We start from the raw sequence: 22,619 nt of genomic DNA on the forward strand, positions 1-22,619 counted from the left end.
GTGGGGTTTTTTTTATAAACTTTAGTATTTTCATGTCAGACTGCCAAGAAAATGTATATAACTTGTAGCTCCAGAATGCTGTGGGCTACTTTTTTAAACACACAACTTTATGTTGCAATGTCACACTGCTATTATAAAATAGAGGCAATTAAATGCATATGTTTAGTTAAGATTTGTATTTTACATCTGGATATGTTGTATTGCTAAGAAAAACAGTTTCTGTGTTTGTATATACTGCCTTAACATAGTCTTCAATATAAATATATATATTTTCATTTTATTGTTCATGTGTATCTAAACTTCATTCATTCTGGAATGATTTTTCTTTTGTGCTCATGTGGACCAGCATTATGATTTTTGAATGTCCATTAAAACTTAATATGATTTTATTTTTTAATTTGTTTACTAGGGAATGGAACATGCACTTTAAATGTAGTTAATATATCTAGTAGTTGGTATTATTTCTGAAGAGGAAGGGAAGCATCTATGATGACAATAATTACTGCATTTTGTCTGTGGTTAGCATGCAATTCAATATATGGTGAAGTGAAATTTGTGGAGTATCAATGGTATGTTTTAAACCATTTACTATACAGCACAGTTAATTTACCCATCCCCCAACAATCTGAATTGTAATATTGAGAAATGACATTAGAGTGTTATGTCTTCCTGTCTTCATTTCAGATTTTAAATATTCCCCTTATAAAGAAAGGAAGGGACATGTGAGACAGAATGAGAAGGAATCTACCTGAATGTATTTTTTACATTTTTTCTCTGGAGAAGACACAATCTGTCAAACAGCATATATTAATATGATTAGAATATTTTCTTAAGAAAACTAAATTGTACAGCTACTGCTGGGATATACCTTGGGGTTTTGCTTAGAAATGTCATGGCAATCTGGAAAATTGATTGAAAGATTCCCTTGAGTTAAATCTTGAGTTTGATGTTTGAACAATACTCAGTGAAACTCAGCTGTGATTCACAGGAATTCCATTATTTTGGGTTGCTACCATAATATTTTCTTTGGCATTTCTGATTTTGTTGTTGCAGTATTCATGTATGCATGAAAAGGGCCAAAATTAATTTGGAGTGCAGTAAAAGCCACAAATATGGCCTGAATTTCTGCCTCGTTCTGTATATATCACATTTTTCTCTTAAGAGCACTCTTTTTATGTCAGATCAACACTGTCTTCTATGGAAAACTATGATAAAAAAAATTGAACCATTTAAGAGTTCATGAATCTCAAAGCTAAATTTATATGCATTAGCTCAAAAGATATGTAACCTAACCTTGATTCCAAAATTCAGAGTGTGATTTTAGCCAATTTATTGTTGTAAAGAGCCAATTTATTTGCTTTGCTCATCTAAATATTAAAGTAAGAATTTAAAAAATCTAGAATAGATTTCTTGGATTATCTAGTTTTATCCTATGCATAAACCACAACTGCATCCTTTAATTTCTATATCAGTGATACTAAGTAAGGGTGTATTTATCTGGATCTGCAAATTACAACAATTTGGAAGGGGTGGTGGAGCAGTAAGAAGAGAAGGAGGTATCTATTTGAAAAGGCTGAATAGTTCTCCAGTCTCCTTACAGGGAAGCACACTCTAGACATCTCTAAGAACTGAGGGATTTCTCTTGTTGCTCCCGTTTGTGCGTCCAGCTGACAGCAAGGTTAAGCATGTATTCCAAAGATGCCAATGTGTACATACACATGTATGGCTGATCACACAGACTAAAGTAGACAAGTGTCTTTATAGGCACACAGAGAAGCACCAACAGCACTGAAACAGACATGAACACCACAGGCAGCCAAATCCTATTTCTCTGTTTGGGCTGATGGGAACGGGGCTTTACTAGAAGTGACACAGACTCACATGCGCCCATGCATGTGTTCCTACAACCTTCCAGGTCCTGTCTCAGGAATTGGCCCCCCAGTCCGACTCCTGTCAGGTGCTGCACTCCTGGCCCTCTTGCTGTTTGTTGGCTGCTGACCTTATTCTGCTCACCAGGCAGTCCATACTAATTAATGTTCACTAGTGGTCACATGTGTGCTCACACTCTGGACAGAGGACACACTTGCACACTAAATAGTCAGGAACAGAGTTTAAAAAGAATGGAGGACGAGCTGTGGTGGTTAGATGCAGGGATTAGTAAGAGAGGCTCTCCGTTTTTGAGAGCAGCCCTGAGGAGAAGGACTTGGGGGTGTTGGTGGATGAGAAGCTCAACATAAGCTTGTAGCCCAGAAAGCTGACAGTATCCTGAGCTGCATCAGAAGAAGCATGACCAGCAGGTCAAGGGAGGTGATTCTGCCCCTCTGCTCTCGTGAGACCCCACCTGGCATACTGCATCCAGCTCTTTGGTCTGCAGTACAAGACAGACATTGAATTGTTGGAGCGAGTCCAGAGAAGAACCGCAAAGCTGATCAAAGGGTGGAGCACCTCTCCTATGAGGACAGGCTGAGAGAGTTGGGATTGTTCAGCCTGCAGAAGAGAAGGCTCTGGGGAGACCTTATTGCTGCCTTCCAGTACCTAAAGGGGGCCTACAGGAAATCTGGAGAGGGACTGTTTACAAGGACATGTTGTGATGGGACAAGGGGTAATAGGCTTAAGCTGAAGGAGGGTTGATTTAGATTAGATATTAGGAAGAAATTCTTCCCTGTGAGGGTGGTGAGGCACTGGAAGAGATTGCCCGGAAAGGAAGCTGTGGATGCCCCCTCCCTGGAAGTGTTCAAGGCCAGGTTGGATGGGGCTTTGGGCAATGTGGTCTAGTGGAGGGTGTCCCCACCCATAGCAGGGGTTTGGAGATAGATGATCTTTAAGGTCTTTTCCAAACCAAACCATTCTATGCTTCTATAATTCTATGATTTTCTCACACTTTTTTTCTCCCTTATCCACCATGATCCCTCCCCCTACCTGCCTTTACTAGTATTACTGTATTTACTAGGTGTGATTGAGTTGTATTAACATAAATGTCTAGTGCCATTTAAAACAACCTCAGGAATCCAATGTATTGTAAAAAAAAAAAAAAAAAAAAACAAAAACACAACAAAAAAACCCCAGAAGAATTGTGCTGAGAGCTTCTAAAGCTGCATGTGAAGTCTAGAAAAGATAACCTCCAACACTTAAAGTATCATGAGGTTCTTATGTTTAGACAACTGAGTAAAGCACAGTATATCTAGTTTCAGTCTTTGGTTTTCTTACCCTGTTTAGGAAGTTGTTGGGAGAAAAGTAGGGAGGGGAAGCATTTGTTTGCTTCTTGATTAAATTATGTCTACTATTAAAGATCTGTAGTCCATGAGTACCCACAGATCATTAATCTTCATACACTATGCTAATCTTCCATCACATGAATGGATCTTCCTAAGCGTTACGTCATGAGATATATTTTACAAAGCCTGAATCACTGGTTTGTAACTTTTATAATAAAACCTAAAATGCTGTTACACTGGAGGTCTCAATCATTTAAGCTAGATAATATCTTCTGTTTCTTTTTTTGACTTTTCTGTGCATTCTACCCAAAGATCATGGTCTAACTCTTGGTTACAGAAAAAGTAATTTAATTGTCTGTTTTGACCTTTAAATCCTTTTATTGATATTGTGTTCCAGGATATCTTCCTTTCTAGATTTGTGATTTGTATCTGATGGTTTGCAAAATAACATACCGTTGACATAGGCCTCATCTTAAGAGACCTCCCTTTTTTGGGGAGGAAATGGTGTTGTTACTATATTTGTCATGAGAATATAATGTCATATATTTTATAACCTTTCTTTTCACTGCCACTGTACAAGGATACTTGTGACTGTAATAAATGAGGTTTACCTTTTCCATTCTGCCATAAACAGTTTGTAATTTTGAACAAACATAGTGCATCACTGGGTTTTACATTAAAATGCAAGCATATGTCTTTGAATTCTATGAATCAAGCATCCGTATTTTGCAGCTAAGTGCAAAAGTGTCAAAAGCAAAAGACCTACTGCAAAGATATTTTAATATTAAAATTAAGAAAGATAGTAATTTTTAGAAAAATTGGATTATCTTCATTTTCTGAACCACAGTTCATAATGAAATGCATGAATTTAATCCTTGGCTTAATTACATTGATGTTAACAGTGTGATATGTAAATCTAATTCTACCTTTTTTAACAGGAGTGCAGTTCACCTTCTACACCTTTCATTTGGAGGATCATCATGACTACTTACTAATAACAGAGAATGGCAGTTTCACACAGCCTTTAGCACGTCTGACCGGTTCAGAGCTTCCTTCACCAATCAATGCTGGTCTCTATGGAAATTTCAGGGCTCAGTTGCGCTTTATTTCAGATTTTTCAATATCGTATGAAGGATTTAATATCTCTTTCTCTGGTAAGGAAATATCTGTAATACCTGGCTCCTGAAAAAGATTTTTTTCAGTATTTTCTGTAAAGAGAAAAAACCAAAACAAAACCCACAAACCCTTTAAAATTGAAGTAATTTTGATTAATACATATACTAAATCATAAAACTATATAAATTGTTTCTTAAGCACAACAATTTCAAAGCAAGCAAACCACCATGCCTCTGTAGAGACGTTTCTGCTACATGATAAAGGAGATGGCAGTAAACTGTAAGACACATTATCAAGCCAGGGGAAAAAACAAAACTGGTCTAATTTCAGTTAATGAAATTCCAGATGAGCCCAAGTGTCAATTATTTAGGTTTTTATGATGTGCCATTGTTTTCATTTGTTTTATGTACCTGGAACATTTATGGCTCTTAAGAGTGATAAAGCATGTTGTGTTATGCATCTTAAAAATGTTATGAATGTATTCATTAGTCTTACTTTTTAATGTAGTATAATTGCCAATTTAACATTCACACATTTATTTTGTTTTTAAATCTGAAATTTGTATTGATAGGTGGAAATACACAGAAATTTCTAGACCGCAAGATTACAAATGTGACTGATGATAGAAAAAATGTTGTTCTCAGTCATACAAACTGACTTGCTCTCTTGTTTTCAGAGTATAATCTTGAACCTTGTGAAGATCCTGGGATCCCACAATTTGGTAACAGAATAGGATTTAATTTTGGAGTGGGAGATATTCTGACTTTCTCCTGTTCATCTGGATATCGTTTAGAAGGAGCTTCAGAGATTATTTGTCTTGGTGGTGGTCGACGAGTATGGAGTGCACCTCTGCCAAGGTGTGTGGGTACGTGGTCAGCTGCTTTCATTTGCTTGTATGTGTAGTCATTGTCCATGGATTTGCAGATTTACAGCATGGAAAAGCATGGTAATACACCTCTTACTTTTTAATATAGTCTCATATTCCCCATATCTCCTTAGCAAAATTTATTTAATCTTTTAATATATTTAATATTAGAACTATCAATGGACTTCATAGTCTATATTTGAAAGCATTTAAAATTGAGGGCACAATGCTTACTCTTCTTATTTTGATTAATAGGTTAGGAAAACTGGGTATAAATTTAAATCAGCATTTACCAGTTCAGATGCCTCATAACTGATCTCTTTCGGTCAATGCAAGCTTCCAAGCAATACCTATATTACAAAACTGTGTAAATGTAGTTAGAGCACTTAAACCAGAGTTATAAAACTAGGTCCATATATAAGAGTGCAGTCAACCTGGACTTCCCATGTAAATTAGAGTAGAGAACCATATCCTCAGAATATCCACAGAACAGCTGTTCTGGTTTTAAAATGATATCTAAGATAACTGAGAGGAAACAGTTTCTGATTGTTTCTAAAACACTCTTCACTCACTGTACCGGTACCCTACATATGTAGCTTTGACTAGTAACTTAACTTTTAATGACTAATGTTGTCTGAGCTGAATTCTACCTAAATTTCTTGATTTTCAGTTCTGTTGAGAACTGTTAAAGCAACAACAAAATCTCTAAAAACTAGGATAGTTACTTAAGTGTCTGGGTTTTTTTTAATTTATTTAAGATTCATATTTAATTTCTATATGCTATATAGAAAGGCTTATGCATAAAAATACCTGTATCAATGTGCATTTGAAATATTTTCTTTTTTCAGATATTGTATGGTAGTAAAACATAAATTTCTTTCAGAATCTGATTGTATAATAACTATTGATTGGATAAGAGCTAGCACATAATCAATGTTAGTTACTGCATCATAATTTTCATGTCCAAACTATTCCTATGCTTATCTTGGTATAATAAAAATTCTCAATTTGGCATTTTCATAAGCAACATTTATGTATGTATTACAAAAGAGATGGTTTAGAAGCTGAGTCAGTGTAGTACATGCATAAAAGTTATTTTTGTGTTGGGGTTGATGAATTTTTAACCATAAGAATAATAATGAATGCATGCACAGTTGTGAAGATAGGTTAAATTTTAGTAATAAATTTCTGGAAGTGTTAGTATACTGAAAATGAATTGGTAAATTATCTGTAAAGAAGACTTTGTGCAGAAGCATAAATGAACAAGATGCTACTTAATTTTCATGACATAGAAAATAATGTTTGTGTGTTTGAAAGGGGCGTGGGAAGGAGAAAAGCTGAAATGCAATGAGTAAATTATTTTCCAGTCAACATATTTTCTTCTTATCTTTGAAAATGAAATATAGTCTCCACTGGAATGACTTAATCAGCCATTCTGCTCCCCCCCCCCCCCCCCCCCCCCCCCCCAAAAATATGAAGCCTTTGTCAATTTTGTGCTTAATTTATATGCCATAATAATGAAATTCAAACAATTGGAGAGTAGAAATTCCTGTTGACTACTTTTACTGGATTCAGGAATTTCCATCTTGTTACTGTTGATCATGTTCGGTATTTTCTGCCAAACCGATTCATGAGTGTTAATGTTTCTGATATCATATATGCTTTCACATACACACAATTGGGAACCAAGCACTGTTGATGGTATTTATATTCAGCTTGTCAATACAAGAAAGACACAGATAAACTGGAACAAGTTTGGTGGCACGCCACCAAGATAGTTGGAAGCTGGAGCACTGATCCGGTGGTGAAAGGTGAGAGAAACATGTCTTTTCAGCCTGAAGATGAGACAGCTTTGTGAGAACATGATAGCAGTTCTCAATAGCTAAGAGGATGGAACAAGGTTCTTTACAGTGGTTTATGGTAGATGAAAGGAAAAGGCATAAATTGAAATAAGAGAGTTTCAGACTGGAAATAAGTGAAATCTTTTCACAAGGAAAATGTTGAATAGTGGAACATACTGACCAAAGAGGTTGTGCAGTTTCCATCCTTGGAGGTTTTCAAGATTCAATTGGTTAAAGCCCTGAGCAACCTGATCTGACATCAGGGTTGAGCCTTCTTTGAGCAGGAGGCTGGACTAGAGACCTCCTAAGATCCCTTCCAACTTGAATTTCCCATGTTCTTGATCTTATATCCTCTTCATAGGTATAGTTTTTTCCCAGGGGTCATGATATTTCTCCTGTTGTCTTAGTGAATGTTCATAATGAATACCTGTGCATTGTTACATATCTTAGCTCTCTACTTTCACTTCTGTCTTGGTCCTTTGATAGTACAAGTCTCATAATTTTAAACTCATTCTGTGATCTCTTCATATGTGAACCATTTTGTTTACTTGAAAACAAAACATTGTGGATATAAGGACAGTTCACTACAGGTACCCTTCTAGTACGTGATATGGGTAAGGCTGCACCAGTCTTGGTCCTGTTTGTCAAAGGAGACCTCCTAACAGCGTTTTTGTTGACATGCATGATAAAAGTCTGTTTTATACCCTCAATCGCTGTCATACCACCATGCCAATCTTCATGTCATATTGCACATTTGTGTAACCATGCAACAAAAACCCACTAATATTCTGGAGGTAGCACTGTTCTTAAATGTTGGATATTCTGAACACACACACACACACAAAAAAAAAAATATAGTTAATCTTTTGGTCCACATAGAAACTGTAGGACACCCAAAAACATTTGTTGTAGACATGATCAGGCTTCTCTAGACAGGGTTAGCTCTGAGAAATGTAGATGGATACCATACTTCACATTTAGCCTGAGAGCCAGGGATCTCTTCCAGGAGCAGATGCATTTAGCAGTGTAACCAGAAGTAATGTGACCGAAGTGCTTCGTTAGCATGTGATAAAAGTGCTCCCATTCACATAATAAGAAATCCTTCACGATGGTCACAGTTCTTCTAGTCATGTGATGGGAGATGGTGTTTGCAGCTTTCAGAAAGAGTATGGGAATAAATGGAGTGTCAGAAGAATTGGTGTTATCTACAACTGGTTCCTAGTTCACAGGCTCGTGATCTTTAAGACTCTAAGAAGCACAGAGGTTAAGACCACTAAGAATGATTTTTTTTCTGGTGGTGTTCATATGTCATTCATTAGCTGCAAATGGACTTTACAGTATGTTCTACTACTAGCAATCTTGAACTTGACTAAACTCAAAGTTTGAAAAATCAGTGGAATCATAAATATCTTGTGACAATTCCTTAAACACGAAGAAACTACATTTAATAAATTAACAGTATTTTACACTGTTTTTTTTCCCCCAATGCTTAAAATTCAGTGTAATTTGGGTTATCAGATCCCTTAGATTGCTTGAAATTTGCCATGCAGTTAAATAGAATTATCCTCAATTTGGTAATGCATGTTTATAGGTTTATGTATTCATTCTCTCTTGTGGCTATACATATCTGGTATTTTCTTTTCATGAAAATTTGACAACATTCATAGCTCATTGGTTTATTTTTCCAGACGATTAATGCAAAATTGACTTAAATGTTTTGTAACATTTAATTTACAGGTAGAAAATAAACAAAAATATGGTAGCTAGGGCAATATAAACCCTACTTAGTCCATGAACTATTTCAGATTCTCAATGAGGCATCATAGGATGGTCTTCTAATGTCTTTGCTGTATTTCTGGTGCCACATGCTGAACAAGACTAGCAACAAAAGGCACATTTGCCAAATGTGTGATAGGTCTGTTAGACATGGTGCAGAGATTCTTGGAAACGCATACCTACACCAGATTTCCAGTCAACTGAGAATATTTAGGAGTTAGTAATTATTCTCTCTGTAATTTCCTCAAGTATAGACAAAACCAAACAATACTGTCTCTACTTCTGGAAGTAGCTTTTATACCTATGTCATCATGGGAGCCCCAGTACAGGAGAGACATGGAGCTGTTGGAGAGAGTCCAGAGAAGGGCCACGAAGCTGATTGGAAGGATGGAGCACCTCTCCTATGAGGACAGGCTGAGAGAGTTGGGGTTGTTCAGCCTGGAGAAAAGAAGGCTCTGGGGAGACCTTATAGCAGCCCTAAAGGGGCCTGCAAGAAAGCTGGAGAGAGACTGTTTAAAAGGGTATGGAGTGATAGGACAAAGGGTAATGGCCTTAAGCCGAAGGAGGGCAGATTTAGGTTAGATATTAGGAAGAAATTCTTTACTGTGAGGGTGGTGAGGCACTGGAACAGGTTGCCCAGAGAGGTTGTGGAGGCCCCATCCCTGGAAGTGTTTAAGACCAGGTTGGATGGGGCTTTGGGCAATGTGGTCTAGTGGAGGGTGTCCCTGCCCACAGCAGGGGGGTTGGAACTAGATGATCTTTGAGGTCCCTTCCAACCCAAACCATTCTATGAATCTATGATTATCCCATTCATATAATAGTAGCCAACTAAAGGTCCAATCTACTAACCATACTGTTAACATTTGAAAATTCTCAGTTTGTATTTTTACACTCTGACTTATTCCCAGTATGTTTTTATTTTCTTTGCAAATAAGAGATTGTGCTCTTCTGCATATTCATCTGTATATTAGGAAAACATTACGTGTACATAGCTAGGACATTTTTTAACTGGCCAAAACTCTATGTAAATTATCACTTTTCTCATCTCCCTCTTTTATCCTAGGCAGACATAGCAAAAGGTTAGCCCACCAGTTAAAATGGTTGTCTTTCTGGGTCAGAATTTCATGTCAACATTCACCCAATGTTCTAGGTCCTGTAAATAAAAAATAATAATTTAGATTTTTCATTAGATTTATAGAGAATTAATGGATAAAGAACTCACTAACTTTTTTTTCAGTAAAACTGAAGAAACTTCCATGTGAGATTTTATGAATTTATCATTACTTTAAAAAAAAAAAAAAATCTGTAAGAAGAAAAAGTTTGTCAGCAAAGTGAAGAGCATGAATGCTAAAAATTGATCATACGATTAAATTAATGTTTCGAAAATTGTATCAGTTCTATCTGGCTTTAATACATTCATTACTGATCTGAAAGTAAGCTCTATGGTAGCAGTTGATTAGAATAGTGACGACCGGAAGAAAGCTTTGAAGAACCTGAGACATAATAAGCTAGATGAATGAATAGGTAAACAGATAAAATAAATGTAGGGTTGATAAATACTATGGGGGAGGGGAGAGAAGACTCATTGCAGTTATACTTCTCAGAATTTCTAACTTAATGGCATTAACCAAAGAAACTGATTTAAGAATCACTGAAAACAAAAATAGTATGGTAATTCATATGAAAGACTGGGAACAGACTGCTTGCAGTAACTTGCAGTTTCACCTGAAATATTTCCAAATCTGTCTCCATAAAAATACTGTAGAGCTGGTAGGACTTCAGAGAAGGGTTAAGAAGAAGATAATGAGCTTGTACACATTTTAATATAAAAAGAGAGTTGATGGAAGTGTTTTCTTATGATAAATGGCAAAACTAGCTCAAGAGATGCAATTCTCTTTTCCATTAATGCAAGGAAAAGGGCTATTCAGCTGAAAATAATACTTTAAAAAAGTAAACCTCTTAGAAATAATTTTTCCTCCAACATTAATTAAATTGTGGAAATAGTTGTGGTCAATGATATAAAGAAATTAAAAAAGCAATTGTAGAGTTAGGAGGATAACAAGATTATTCAGAGTTCTTGCCAGAACATTTATCAAACATCACTTTCTGGATATGCAGAAGGCCAATGTGCTGAGTCCTGCAACAGAATAGCCAATCCTAATAAATGCTAAACCAAATAATTTGCCAGCAAATCAGAAGCTCTTTTTCCTCTTCTTATTCAGAAGTTGGATGAATAAATTTTATATATATATACAATTATTATTATTAATATTCTTATTATTAAATTTATGAAGATATTTTTCAAAACTGAATTTGAAATTAAGACAATAAATAAATGAAATCTTGAAATGAAGAATTAATATATGAAAAAGTAATGTTCAAATAACTAATTAATATTAGTTAATTTTTAAAGCTGAACTGCTCAAATGATGACATTATCTGAATTCCACAGGACTTAATGTTGTGCTGGAACAATTTTTATAACAAGTCTTTTCTAGAAATGCAGAAATATTTCCCATATTTCTGTTTATTTAGTTGGTTCTATTAAATGACTAATAGCTTCAAAGTTGCTAAACTGTTATAGAATACTACTATTTGTAAATCCTGATGAACATGATAATCACAAATAACCATATTCACTAATTACATGATTGGTAGGGGTTAACACAAATGCATGTGTATGTCTTGTTTATATATCTGTACATCATTCCTAATATACTAAAGTTACCTATATGGTAAATTTATGTATTCTCAATATAGCTAAAAGAGTCCACTATATGATTCAACTCATCTTGGGGTAGATGTTTGTATTCACTCATGAATTTTATCACTTCTGTTTCCAGCTTATGATGTGTGGTAGTTTTAGTTAACTGACAAGCAATGTAAGGATACTGTCATTGTTCTGTTTTAATTTGGTTTGGGTTTTGTTGGCTGGTTTTTTGGTATCTAAATAAATGTTTATTTTCAATACATCTAAAGATATATAATGAATAATGTTGTAAAAAATCATAACAGAAATTGATAAATTGATCACATAATTACTTTCTGAATACAATATTTAAGTATGTGCTCTCATGATTATCAAGCAATAATATCAAATATCTTATCCTATGAAAGTTAATGTTTCTTTAAGTAAATAACTAAATATGGGGAGGGGGGAGGAGGTAGTTTTTTTTCTTGGAGGAAGAGATAACTGCTGAAATCAAGTCTATTTAATGTGGTAAGTCTTTCCACTTTTCTCTTTAGTGGCTTCCACATGTTAAAGACTGGTGCCTTGTTTTGTATCAAAACATATCAATTGCCAGTCTTCTCAGATTTGTGGTCAGTCTTGCCTCTTGTCTCTGGAATTTCTATACTTATCTACTTACCTATCCTTTGAAATGAACTTCCTAAAGCTCAATATATTACTCACATCTGAGGCCTTACCACTATAAAACAGAAGACACAGAGAGAGTACTTACATTTATATATCTTAATCTCATGTTATTATGAGGAAGCCAGCCATACTGGTGACCTATTTGAAGTTTTTGATATGCTGTTAGTCTTTACATCTTTCTGTGCAGTTGATTAGTAATCATAAAATTTGCATTTATTTTATTGAATTTTCCTCCTGCTTATTCAGGCAAATTCCCCAATTTTTGAAGAACACTCAGAAGAGTAAGTTATAGGTGAAGACAAAAGAAAGAAAATAGGTGCAGGAAATGTTGTGCTAAACTAGCTTTTTTAGACTGCTTTCTTTAGTGCTGTGTATTTTTAATAGTCTGACTAGTCTATGGAATGACTATGAAATAGTCTGAATGTTATAGGATCTTAATATACGTGATGGATCAACCTCAGATGGAATATGAGCCCCACACCCAGACATTTGCTCACACCCCCCAGCGGAATGAAGAAGAGAATAGTAACGTCAAAAGTAAGGAAAAAAAACCCAAAACCCAAACACCACAAACTTGTGGGTCAAAATAAAGACAGCTTAATAAGTGATGGGAAAAAAACCCAACAAACAACAAACAAACAAAAAAAAAACCCAAAACCACCTGATGCAAAGGCAGTCACTCACCACCAGCAGACTGATGCCCAGTCGATTCCCAAGCAATGACTACTTTGAGAAAACTCCTCCAATTTTATTAAACCATGACACTCTATGGCATGAAATATCTCTTTAATCAATTCAGGTTGGTTGTCACAAGCTGTGTCCCCTCCCAGCCTCTTGCCTACTCACTGGCGGGGCAGCATGAGAAACAAGGGCATTGATGCTGGGCAAGCACTGTTCAGCAGTAGCTAAAACGCTGGTGTGTTATCAACACTGTTTTGGTCACAAACCTAAAACACACATTATGTGTGCTACTATGAATTAATTCCATCCCAGCCAAACTGAATAGAATCTGTTAATAAATGGAGGCATCTAATGATTTAAAAAAAAAAAAAAAAAAAAGTCAAGAATCTTTAAATTGCTTGCTTTGAACTTCAATATGGAAAGTGAAAAAAATTCTTTTTTGATTCTGAGTAATAGATTCTTTAAAAAATGCTTAAAGTAACTTTAAAATCTTGATTTCTAGTGCTCATATGCTACTTCTACTTATATTTCTCCTTAGAACATTTTTTGTCCATGTTTGTCAGTATGTCTTAGACAGCTATGGTCAGTCTCTCATGTTCTGATCATACAGATTTCCAAGGAACTATATCCTTTACAATTATGAAAAGTGGACAAACAAACATTAAAAAAAAAAAAATAAATAGGCAAATCCATTCATTCGTCATGTTTATTGCATACTTTTCAGGTAATATTTTATATGGATCTTTATTGGTAAAGATTTTTGCTAAGTTGATAGCTTTTTCCTGTTTACCAATGTAGCTTCTTTGCCAAGCTTGAGCTGAGGTGCTTTTCAGGGAATAATTGGGGAGTGAAAAATATAAATGTCTGAAAGGTTATATTGCCTGAGAGAAAAAATAAATTCAGTGTGGAACTGAAGTACAGTTATGGAATCAATGAAGTGAAAGTTCTACCAACAGATACATGTGCATTAATTGCAAGGTCCCTTAATTAGCGGGAGAGCCATTAGCTACCCTCTGCACGTCTTACTCTGTATAGACGTTATGCTGCGTAACTTTATCCATTTCTGTGCATACACAAAATTTAAGGTAAAGGTTGTTTCTAATATTTTGGGTTTGAAAAGGTGTCCTTTTGCTAGTTTTAACTGCGTTTTCTTTTAATATGTGGAATGTTTTGGTAGCATGAATTCTCAGTTTAAGAACTGTGATATTCACTTGTAAATGCATCATTGATTCCTCCCAGAACACATTACTCCTAATCTTTCTTTTGTTTGTCAGAAGTAAATTTATTCCTTTTAATATTTCTCCTGTCATTTCTGAGTATGTTGTATTTCTGTTATTTTCTTCAGGGACAGGATATCCTGAACAAAGCAAAATACAGCTATTGAGGGCTCACCATCTGTTAGTGTAATGGCATTGTAATGTGATAAGCACTTTGTTAACATTTCTTATGTATTCCAGTATTTTACATAAAGTTTTAACTGTTCTGTTCACTGCATGGAAATTTTCACTAAGTTCCAACAGTTCTCGAGTTGTTTTGTGTTTTGTTTTTAGGTTTTCATGTTTTGGGGTTGTTTTGCTTGTTTGGTTGGTTTTTTATGAGACAGTTTAAAGGCAAATTTTGCACATTGGTTGTTTAAATTCTCTTAATACAGAATATGTATTTGTTAATACACTTTACCTTGCTAATACTAATGCAGAAGCTCATTTGTCATGCTATTTCTCCATCCTCCTTTGGTCAGTTACAGTGCAGGAGCATATTGTTTAAAGTGCATGGGACTCCTCCCCATTCTTGTCAACTGGAGCTATTAATTATGAAAAATAATAGCAATAATGAAAATAATTGTTTCTAACAATAATTTGGTTTTTATTTAGCCATTTTAGTGGAAATACTTGCTGTAAAATTATTCGTAGGTCTTAAATATAGGACCTTCCCAAATCTGAAAATAGTGTCTTTCATTATGACATAAACAATGCAGTCAGATAACAGCCAAAAAAAGTATGTGAAAGTATATTGAAAGTAAATTAATGAGACAGCCACGTGAAAAAACCAAAACCACCTGGAAAACTTTTGATGACCTCATAACTCAGGTTATTCAAGGAAAGAATGCTTCGGTGACAACTTAATCCTTTCAGGATTGTCTTGTTATCCTCTGATTTGTTTTGTTTTGAAAAGAATCTATTTTCTTGCTTACATCTGCCATCAGTTGAAGAGGTAGAACTTCTAAAGATTAACAGTTTTATAAGGGACAGTTTGTTGACCACTGAATTTAGGTACACCTTCTGAAGTAGCTGTTGATTTGCAGTCTACTATCACTGTTGGTTAAAGATTAAATCCTTTTTAGAATGCTTCCACTTACATGCCCAGTCAAGCTGTTGCAATGCACTTAGTCTCCTAACCAAGAGATAACATCTTTTCAAAATACAGAACTGGTATTTCTAGCTGTTATCTGTTATCTTTTGATTCCAAGGGATTGTCTTGAAGAAAACAATGGCTGAATTTCAATCTGTAGCAGCATGTCAAATTTTTTTGTTTGATAATTATTTATGGTGAGCATTTAGTCAGCTGAATTGTGAGAAAACTTGGAAAATCCTCCTAATAGAGCGCTTTTTTTTTTTTTTTTTTTTTAAAGCCATTGATTGAAGAATAGTTTTCAAATGGTTAAAATACCCAAACAGATGCATTTCATTCCTTGGTTACAATAACAATAGCATTTTATATGATTATAGAATTTAAATACACTAATAAACAGTAGTTTAAACTCCTCTGGTTTATTGTGGAAATCTGCAGTGAACACACATTCATAATCAAAACCATAACAGTCATTTCTTATAAATAGCTCATTATATCAGTATTTTCCTTTCATTATTTTTCTTTGAGATTTTGTTTATTTTTCCTTTCTAATACTGAAATAATTCTATATTTCTAGTAAAGTCCAGAAACAGTGATTTACTTCAGTCTTAGTGTTACATCCTTATACTTTTATATAAGGCTGAATTAAAGTTTTTGTGGAAAGATAGCTGGATGTTGGAATATTTTCCCAATTTTTTTTTTTTCCTACAAGCAAAGTGTGTAGGGTAGGTTCTAAGTTTCAGTTGAAATTAGTGGATTTTTTAAAAAGACAAACAACTTTGTCACTAGAAAAACCTGAATTTCATCTTTATTGAATAGAGAATATTACTAAAATGAAATATTAAGGCAGTGCAGAAATGTTTTTAATTTCTGATAACAGCTCTAAGTATGTTTTTAAAGGATGGTCACAGACTTTCTGTTCCTTTGTGATATTTCCTTTACTTCTGAAATAGTGTTTTGCCCCTTCTTTTCTCTCTTCTATATTTCCCTCTTTGCACATTTTCCCTTAATTTTATCCTGGTTTGCCTCTTCAGTCTCTTTTTTCTGTCACTCACTGTAATGTCTGTTAAAATTATTTTCCAAACACTTTAAACAAGTTACATATGTTTAATATTGGTATTTATTTTAAACTTAAGAACTCAGATAACATTTTTTCCCTGACACTTTTTTACTGAGCACTTAACTGCACATAAAAGTATTTTGGTCTTTTTTGATTTATGATATAGTATAACATCAAAGAACAGAAGGGCAACCATAGGTTTCCTAATTTTAAGCAACATAGCTGTCTATTCATGCTTACAATAGAAGTAGAGATTGGCTGATAGAACTATGGTATAGTTTGAAAAGTCTTATAATATTAATTGCTTATCTTCCATGTTTGATTCTGCACTTATTCAGAATTATACTGCTGGTTTTGTGTGTGTGTGTTTGGTGTTTTCTGGTTGGTTTTTGTTGATTTTTTTTTTTTTTAAAGTCATAATTTGCACTGACAGGAGGCAACTAGAGATGCAAGGGACTAACTGTTGATTTTGTGAGAAACCCTCTGAGAAATGTCCAAAAGAGGCTACTGTTGCAGGCTGCAGTGCGTGCTTCTGTGGAACTGTAATAATATAACTGAACGCTATAGGAGAAATTCTTTTATACTGTGGTTTTCAAGACTACTGTTACTAAACTTGCTTTCTTGTCTTCTTGTCTGCTAACACAAGGGTTGAAATCATGCATAGAATCACAGAATGGTTGGAAGGGACCTTTAAAGATCACCTAGTCCACCCCCCTGCCATGGGCAGGGACATCTTTCACTGGATCGGGTTGCTCAAAGCTCCATCCAGCCTGGTCTTAAATACTTCCAATGATGGAGCATCCACAACTTGGAACACAGCATTCTCCCTCTGTACTAAGAAAAGTACAATCAGATCAATAAATATTATGACATGAACAATGTCCTTATTTTTAACACAAAATATAGCATGGTCCTCAAATACCATTTAAAGACATCCTAGCAGTTGGCTCACTGCTGTGTTCAGATATTTTAAAATTGCTTTGAATTATAGTTCTGACAAAATCAGAGTTGTTGGATCAACTTAATACCATAAATACATTGTGCCTTTTGACTTTTCTGTCTCTCTGGAATGGGAGGGGATATCCCACAACCCTGAAATTACAATCATCTTACTCCTATGTGTTGTAATTCAAACTAACCTATACATCTTCAGAGTAGCAAATACCCATTTATTCGAGAATAAAATAAAAGGATACACATGATCATGTGGACTAGAAGGTTTTCCACTTCTGCCTAGGTTATGTGTATTCAACTGTTCTAAGACAAAGTGATGACACCTGAATTATTTGTGTACTTGCTCTGTAGAGCTATTGAATTAAACATAGTAATCTAGCATTTCTTCTGCTTTTATCTGTGTCTGATTTGGCTTTCTGCACAATGTTTGTTTTGGATGTGTACAGAAAGATAGTTAATTAATGGTCTTTTGTCATTTAATGCACAAATTTAATATAGAAAATATACATTCAATATCCTGGATTTCATTCAAGTCTAGTGAGGACATTATAATAATGCTAATAAACTATACTAGCTCTTAAAATAGATACCATAGATTGTTTAATCATCTTTTCAAACAATTAAAAGGACCCATAGTTTTGAAAAATACAGTTTGTTATTCTGTGAAATTATAAACCAATTCATTTCCCAAGTTAAAATAACTGGGATGTGTTCTCATGAGAATGGGTAAAATAGATGGCAGGGATATTGAAGTGATCCTGAAAAAAAAACACAAACCGAGATAATTTAGTGTTACAGTGAAATTTAAAATGAATCTAAATCAATTAAACAGAGAGGAAATGCTCTTGTCATTGCGCTATAATGACCACATATCAAGACTAAATAAAAAGGGAAGGAAAGAATTGTAATAGTTTGTCACTGTTAATTTAAAATACCTGGTACTTCAATGCTAAAAATGTCTTAATTAGAATTATGTAAGTAGACAAAAATATGATAGTAAATGAAAATTAGTTATTAATGCCTAATGGAGCATTGCCATGAGTTTTTATGTGGGTTGGGGTTTTTTTGTGTGTGATTGAACTTAATTACCAAAGTCCTCAGTTATAAAGCATCTTTTTTTGGAATAATAACAGTATTACTTGGAAACACTTATTTTTATTTTTAACTCTTATTCTTAAACCCATTTCATTTTATTTTTTTTTTTCCCTTTTCTCTGGGAGTAACTATTTTTCTACTTTTTTATTGATGGAATTATTTTTTTCTATTGTTTAGCTGGTAGATATACCACAACTCTTTTTCTACTGTAATTGACACTATTGAATATATTATTTATTTTAGTAAATTAATATTAGAGAAGAAATCTCATTTCATTAATCTGTGTATCTGCATGTATGTATATTTATATGTGTGCATGTATATATAAATATATACAAACTTCTAGAATAATTTACAAGTCTTTATGAATTTCTGTGCTGGAGAAATAAAACCAAGTATATTTCCTCCTAAACAAAATCCAAGAAAGATCCTTTAAAACATTATAATTATGGAATGTGATATTAATATGATTATAACTCTTCATATTATTTAACATACTTTTATTGAAGTATTGCAGAAATTTAGAAATATTGTTGTAACCTTCAATCACTCTCATGAACATATATTTAGAACTAGATTTTAGATATCAGTAAATGTTAATACGTTGAACTAGGTTGCATTAACATTTCCATTGTCACCTTTATTAAAAATATTTATGTTTTCTATTAAAATATACCTTAAAATTTTCTTTTACTTGCAGCTGAATGTGGAGCCTCCACAACAAATAATGAAGGAATCCTATTGTCCCCCAATTATCCTCTTAACTATGAAAACAACCATGAATGTATTTATAGCATTCAGGTACAAGCAGGAAAAGGAATCAATATTTCTGCCAGAACATTTCACTTAGCCCAAGGAGATGTTCTTAAGGTATGTAATCATGTAAAGTATTTGCTATTTCTAAACTTGTAGTTCCTCATACAGTTGAAGTTTATCTTTCTGTGATAGCGCAGTATCAGGTAAGTTTACATTAAGCATCTCTTAGAAAATATGTATCAAACCCTGTTCCGTTTCTAAAAAGTTAAAAACCAGGCAACCTGAGAGGTTTCCAAAAGCTGTTCCTTAAAACATGTATTTTTCTGACCACATATAATTAAAAAAGAGATTGAAACTGTAAACCAAATGTTACCTTAATGTGTATTTGCATTCTCAGTGTTTAATATTCATCAGTTAAATCTTTTATAAATTTTGTTTTCTTCCTCAGAATCTTAATAACTTGAGCTGTGATTTAAGCATAATAAAATTTACACCCAGAAGCTTAATTTAATACAGTGTCTACATACTACATTTTGTACATAAGGTTTATGCTTTAAATGACTAATGTTGTGTGGTATGTAACATCTCCTGCAAAATGATAATCACAGCAATTACATGTGAAAAAAATTTTTGCATTAAACAAAGAAACAACAAAGGGAAGATTAGGAAACTGGAACCTTCCGGAGTTTTATAGAGCGATTTTGCCCTATAAATTCAGTAGCATTTACTTTGATTCGTTCATAGCTTTTATTACTGTGTTCCCTCAGTACAGGCTTGGGGAAGAGTGGCTGTAAAGCTGCCCGACAGAAAAGGACCTGGGGGTGTTGGTCAACAGCCAGCTGAATATGAGCCAGCAGTGTGCCCAGGTGGCCCAGATGGCCAACAGCATCCTGGCTTGTATCAGGAATAGCGACGCCAGCAGGACTAGGGAGGTGATTGTCCCCCCTGGACTCGGCACTGGCGAGGCTGCACCTTGAGTTCTGTGTTCAGTTTTCGGCCCCTCACTGCAAGAAAGTCGTTGAGGTGCTGGAACGTGTCCAGAGAAGGGCAACGAAGCTGGTGAAGGGTCTAGAGAATAAATCTTATGAGGAGCGGCTGATGGAACTGGGGTTGTTTAGTCTGCAGAAGAGGAGGCTGAGGGGAGACCTTATCACTCTCTACAACTACCAGAAAGGAGTCTGTAGCGAGGTGGGTGTTGGTCTCCTCTCCCAAGTAACAAGCGATAGGACAAGAGGAAATGGCCTGAAGTTGTGCCAGGGGAGGTTTAGATTGGGTATTAGGAAAAATTCTTTACTGAAGGGGTTGCCAAGCACTGGAACAGGCTGTCCAGGGAAGTTGTTGAGTCACCATCCCTGGAGAGATTTAAAAGACATGTAGATGTGGTACTTAGGGACCTGGTTGAGTGGTGGGCTTAGCAGTGCTAGATTAATGGTTAGACTTGATGATCTTAAAGGTCTTTTCCAACCAAAATGATTCTATGATTCTATGAAAATATACATTACCAGATGCATATATTCCTTAGCCAACTACATATTTAAAGCTGATGATGATCAGAGTGTGTCTTTTAGCACATGCCATCTAAATGCAATAAAATATCTGTAAAAGGGATTAAATAATTGTCTATTTTTTCAGAATTCTGAATTTAAATGTGCCTCTCCGAAATCAAAGGAATGAGAAGTATCATGCCAATCATGTTTGATTAAAAAAAGGGAGTTTTCTGGCCTATTCTGCCATGTAGCTATTAAAATGAGAAGGATTATGGAAATATATATTTCTAAGACACAACTGTGATTAAGACTGGATTTTATATCATCTAACTTTAGTCATCTGAGCATTAGGTTAGGATTTCTGTCATTAGTTGTCAGACATAGGCACTTCTAAAAAGACGTTAATTATACCTAAGGCATAAGCAGACCTAAACAACCCATGAAATATGAAATCAGGCAGCAAGAAGAAAAAAAACCAAAACAATGGTTTTAAATAAAAATAAGTATTATGTTTTTGTTAAAACAAAACATAAACAAAACAAAATAAACCAAAGACTGCCAGATACCCAGCATGCACAGGTATGTTTATTTTATTTTAGCCTGACTGCTTACTTCAGAACCAAGTAGATATCTTTTAATTTTTACATTAATTAATACAGATTTAATTTAAAAGATGCATATTATTTATTACCATATAAATAGCATGGCAAAAATAAAAACTAAAAAAATCCCAGTTATTCAATTTACCGGTAAAACATGGAGATGATACATGCTGGTATGTAATTTTAACAGTTTTGGTAATTCTTAACAAAGCAGAAAAATTAGTGATGTTGTGGTAAGATGTTTAAATTAACCAATGTTAGCATAAGATTTGAAGTCAGGTTTTACATTTGAACTTGAATGCTTATCCACCGAAATCACTATCCTAATATTTCTGTCCACAATTTTTATGCCCATCCAATAAAAGTATATGGCTGCATTTTCCTCAAGACTTTTTAGGTTGAAACCATTCAAATCTATAATCTTAGTGTAAAAGTCATAGCACTGTAGGGAGGGACCTACAGTTATATACAGTTATATAAACATAAACTTTTATATAAATGTAAATGAATATGAATATAAGCAATTCAAACTTTTCTATTTTTTTTCTTCCTTCCTCAATCATTTAATGATTTAATCTTCCACATACCATTTTGAAAAGATCTAGCACTAAAGATTTCTCCATTGCCATTCCAACAATGTGCACTACAGATGTTTAACAAGAAAACGTGAGCTCAGAGGCTTATAAAATAAAATTGTACTTTAATATTGCTACTCAATTAATGTGAATTTAAGAGTAATGCCAAATTAATTATAAATGGAGGGAGGACACCACTCAGCTGTAAATGTCAGTGGCAGAAATATTTGCTGTTTTTTGCAGGTGTGTCAGATGAAAGTAATATCTAGTAATTAGAGTGTTTGTTTTTGAAGTTAGCAGCCTTGAGTTATAATAATGAGCTGAAGTTCCTCCCAATCTATTAAAAAAAAAAACAAACCCTACAAGAAGTATTCTTTATTATGATTATCACTTTTTCAGCCTATCTGACATTGTAGCAAGACAGAGGCACTTGACCCTGTCAGAAGGAATGGTATCTGTGGAACCCATCGTGTCTCTTCTTGCCTCGTCTGTCAGCTGAAGCTCTTACAAATTGTCTTAACACCATCAGACTCTTTTTTCACATGTTCATTTGATAAAAGAGTCTTGTTTCAGGAAATACAAAACAGAAGTCACACATTCCAAAACTTTTCTCACAGAACCAGTTCTGAAGTTGTCTGTTGATCCCTATTATTACTGATTCCTCGTCATCTCCAGGAGCTGAAAAAGAATCAGTGGAAGGTTTGGTGTGTGACTGCCTTATGAATATGACTAGTATTTGGCATTAATATCTTCAAGATCAGGAAATTAGTCTTGGATATCCACATTTTTTCCTGTGTTCTCTTGGACTGATTTACGTTAATCCCAGTAAAAAAAACTTGGAAGACAAGTTTGCAGAAACTTCCTTTTATTT

The 22,619-nt window shown here is 34.4% G+C and overlaps 1 protein-coding gene across 1 annotated transcript in view; it reads left to right on the top strand.

Moving 5' to 3' along the window:
• CSMD3 (CUB and Sushi multiple domains 3) overlaps positions 1 to 22,619 on the top strand; it is a 727,509-nt gene that overhangs the window by 449,126 nt on the left and 255,764 nt on the right. The window contains exons 20-22 of the mRNA XM_075743489.1: positions 4,154 to 4,369; positions 5,008 to 5,196; positions 19,029 to 19,198. Coding sequence (XP_075599604.1) covers positions 4,154 to 4,369; positions 5,008 to 5,196; positions 19,029 to 19,198 — 575 coding nt within the window. The remainder of the gene's footprint in view (positions 1 to 4,153; positions 4,370 to 5,007; positions 5,197 to 19,028; positions 19,199 to 22,619) is intronic.

This window comes from Balearica regulorum, chromosome 2 (assembly GCF_011004875.1).
Source record: "Balearica regulorum gibbericeps isolate bBalReg1 chromosome 2, bBalReg1.pri, whole genome shotgun sequence".
Lineage (NCBI taxonomy): Eukaryota > Metazoa > Chordata > Aves > Gruiformes > Gruidae > Balearica > Balearica regulorum.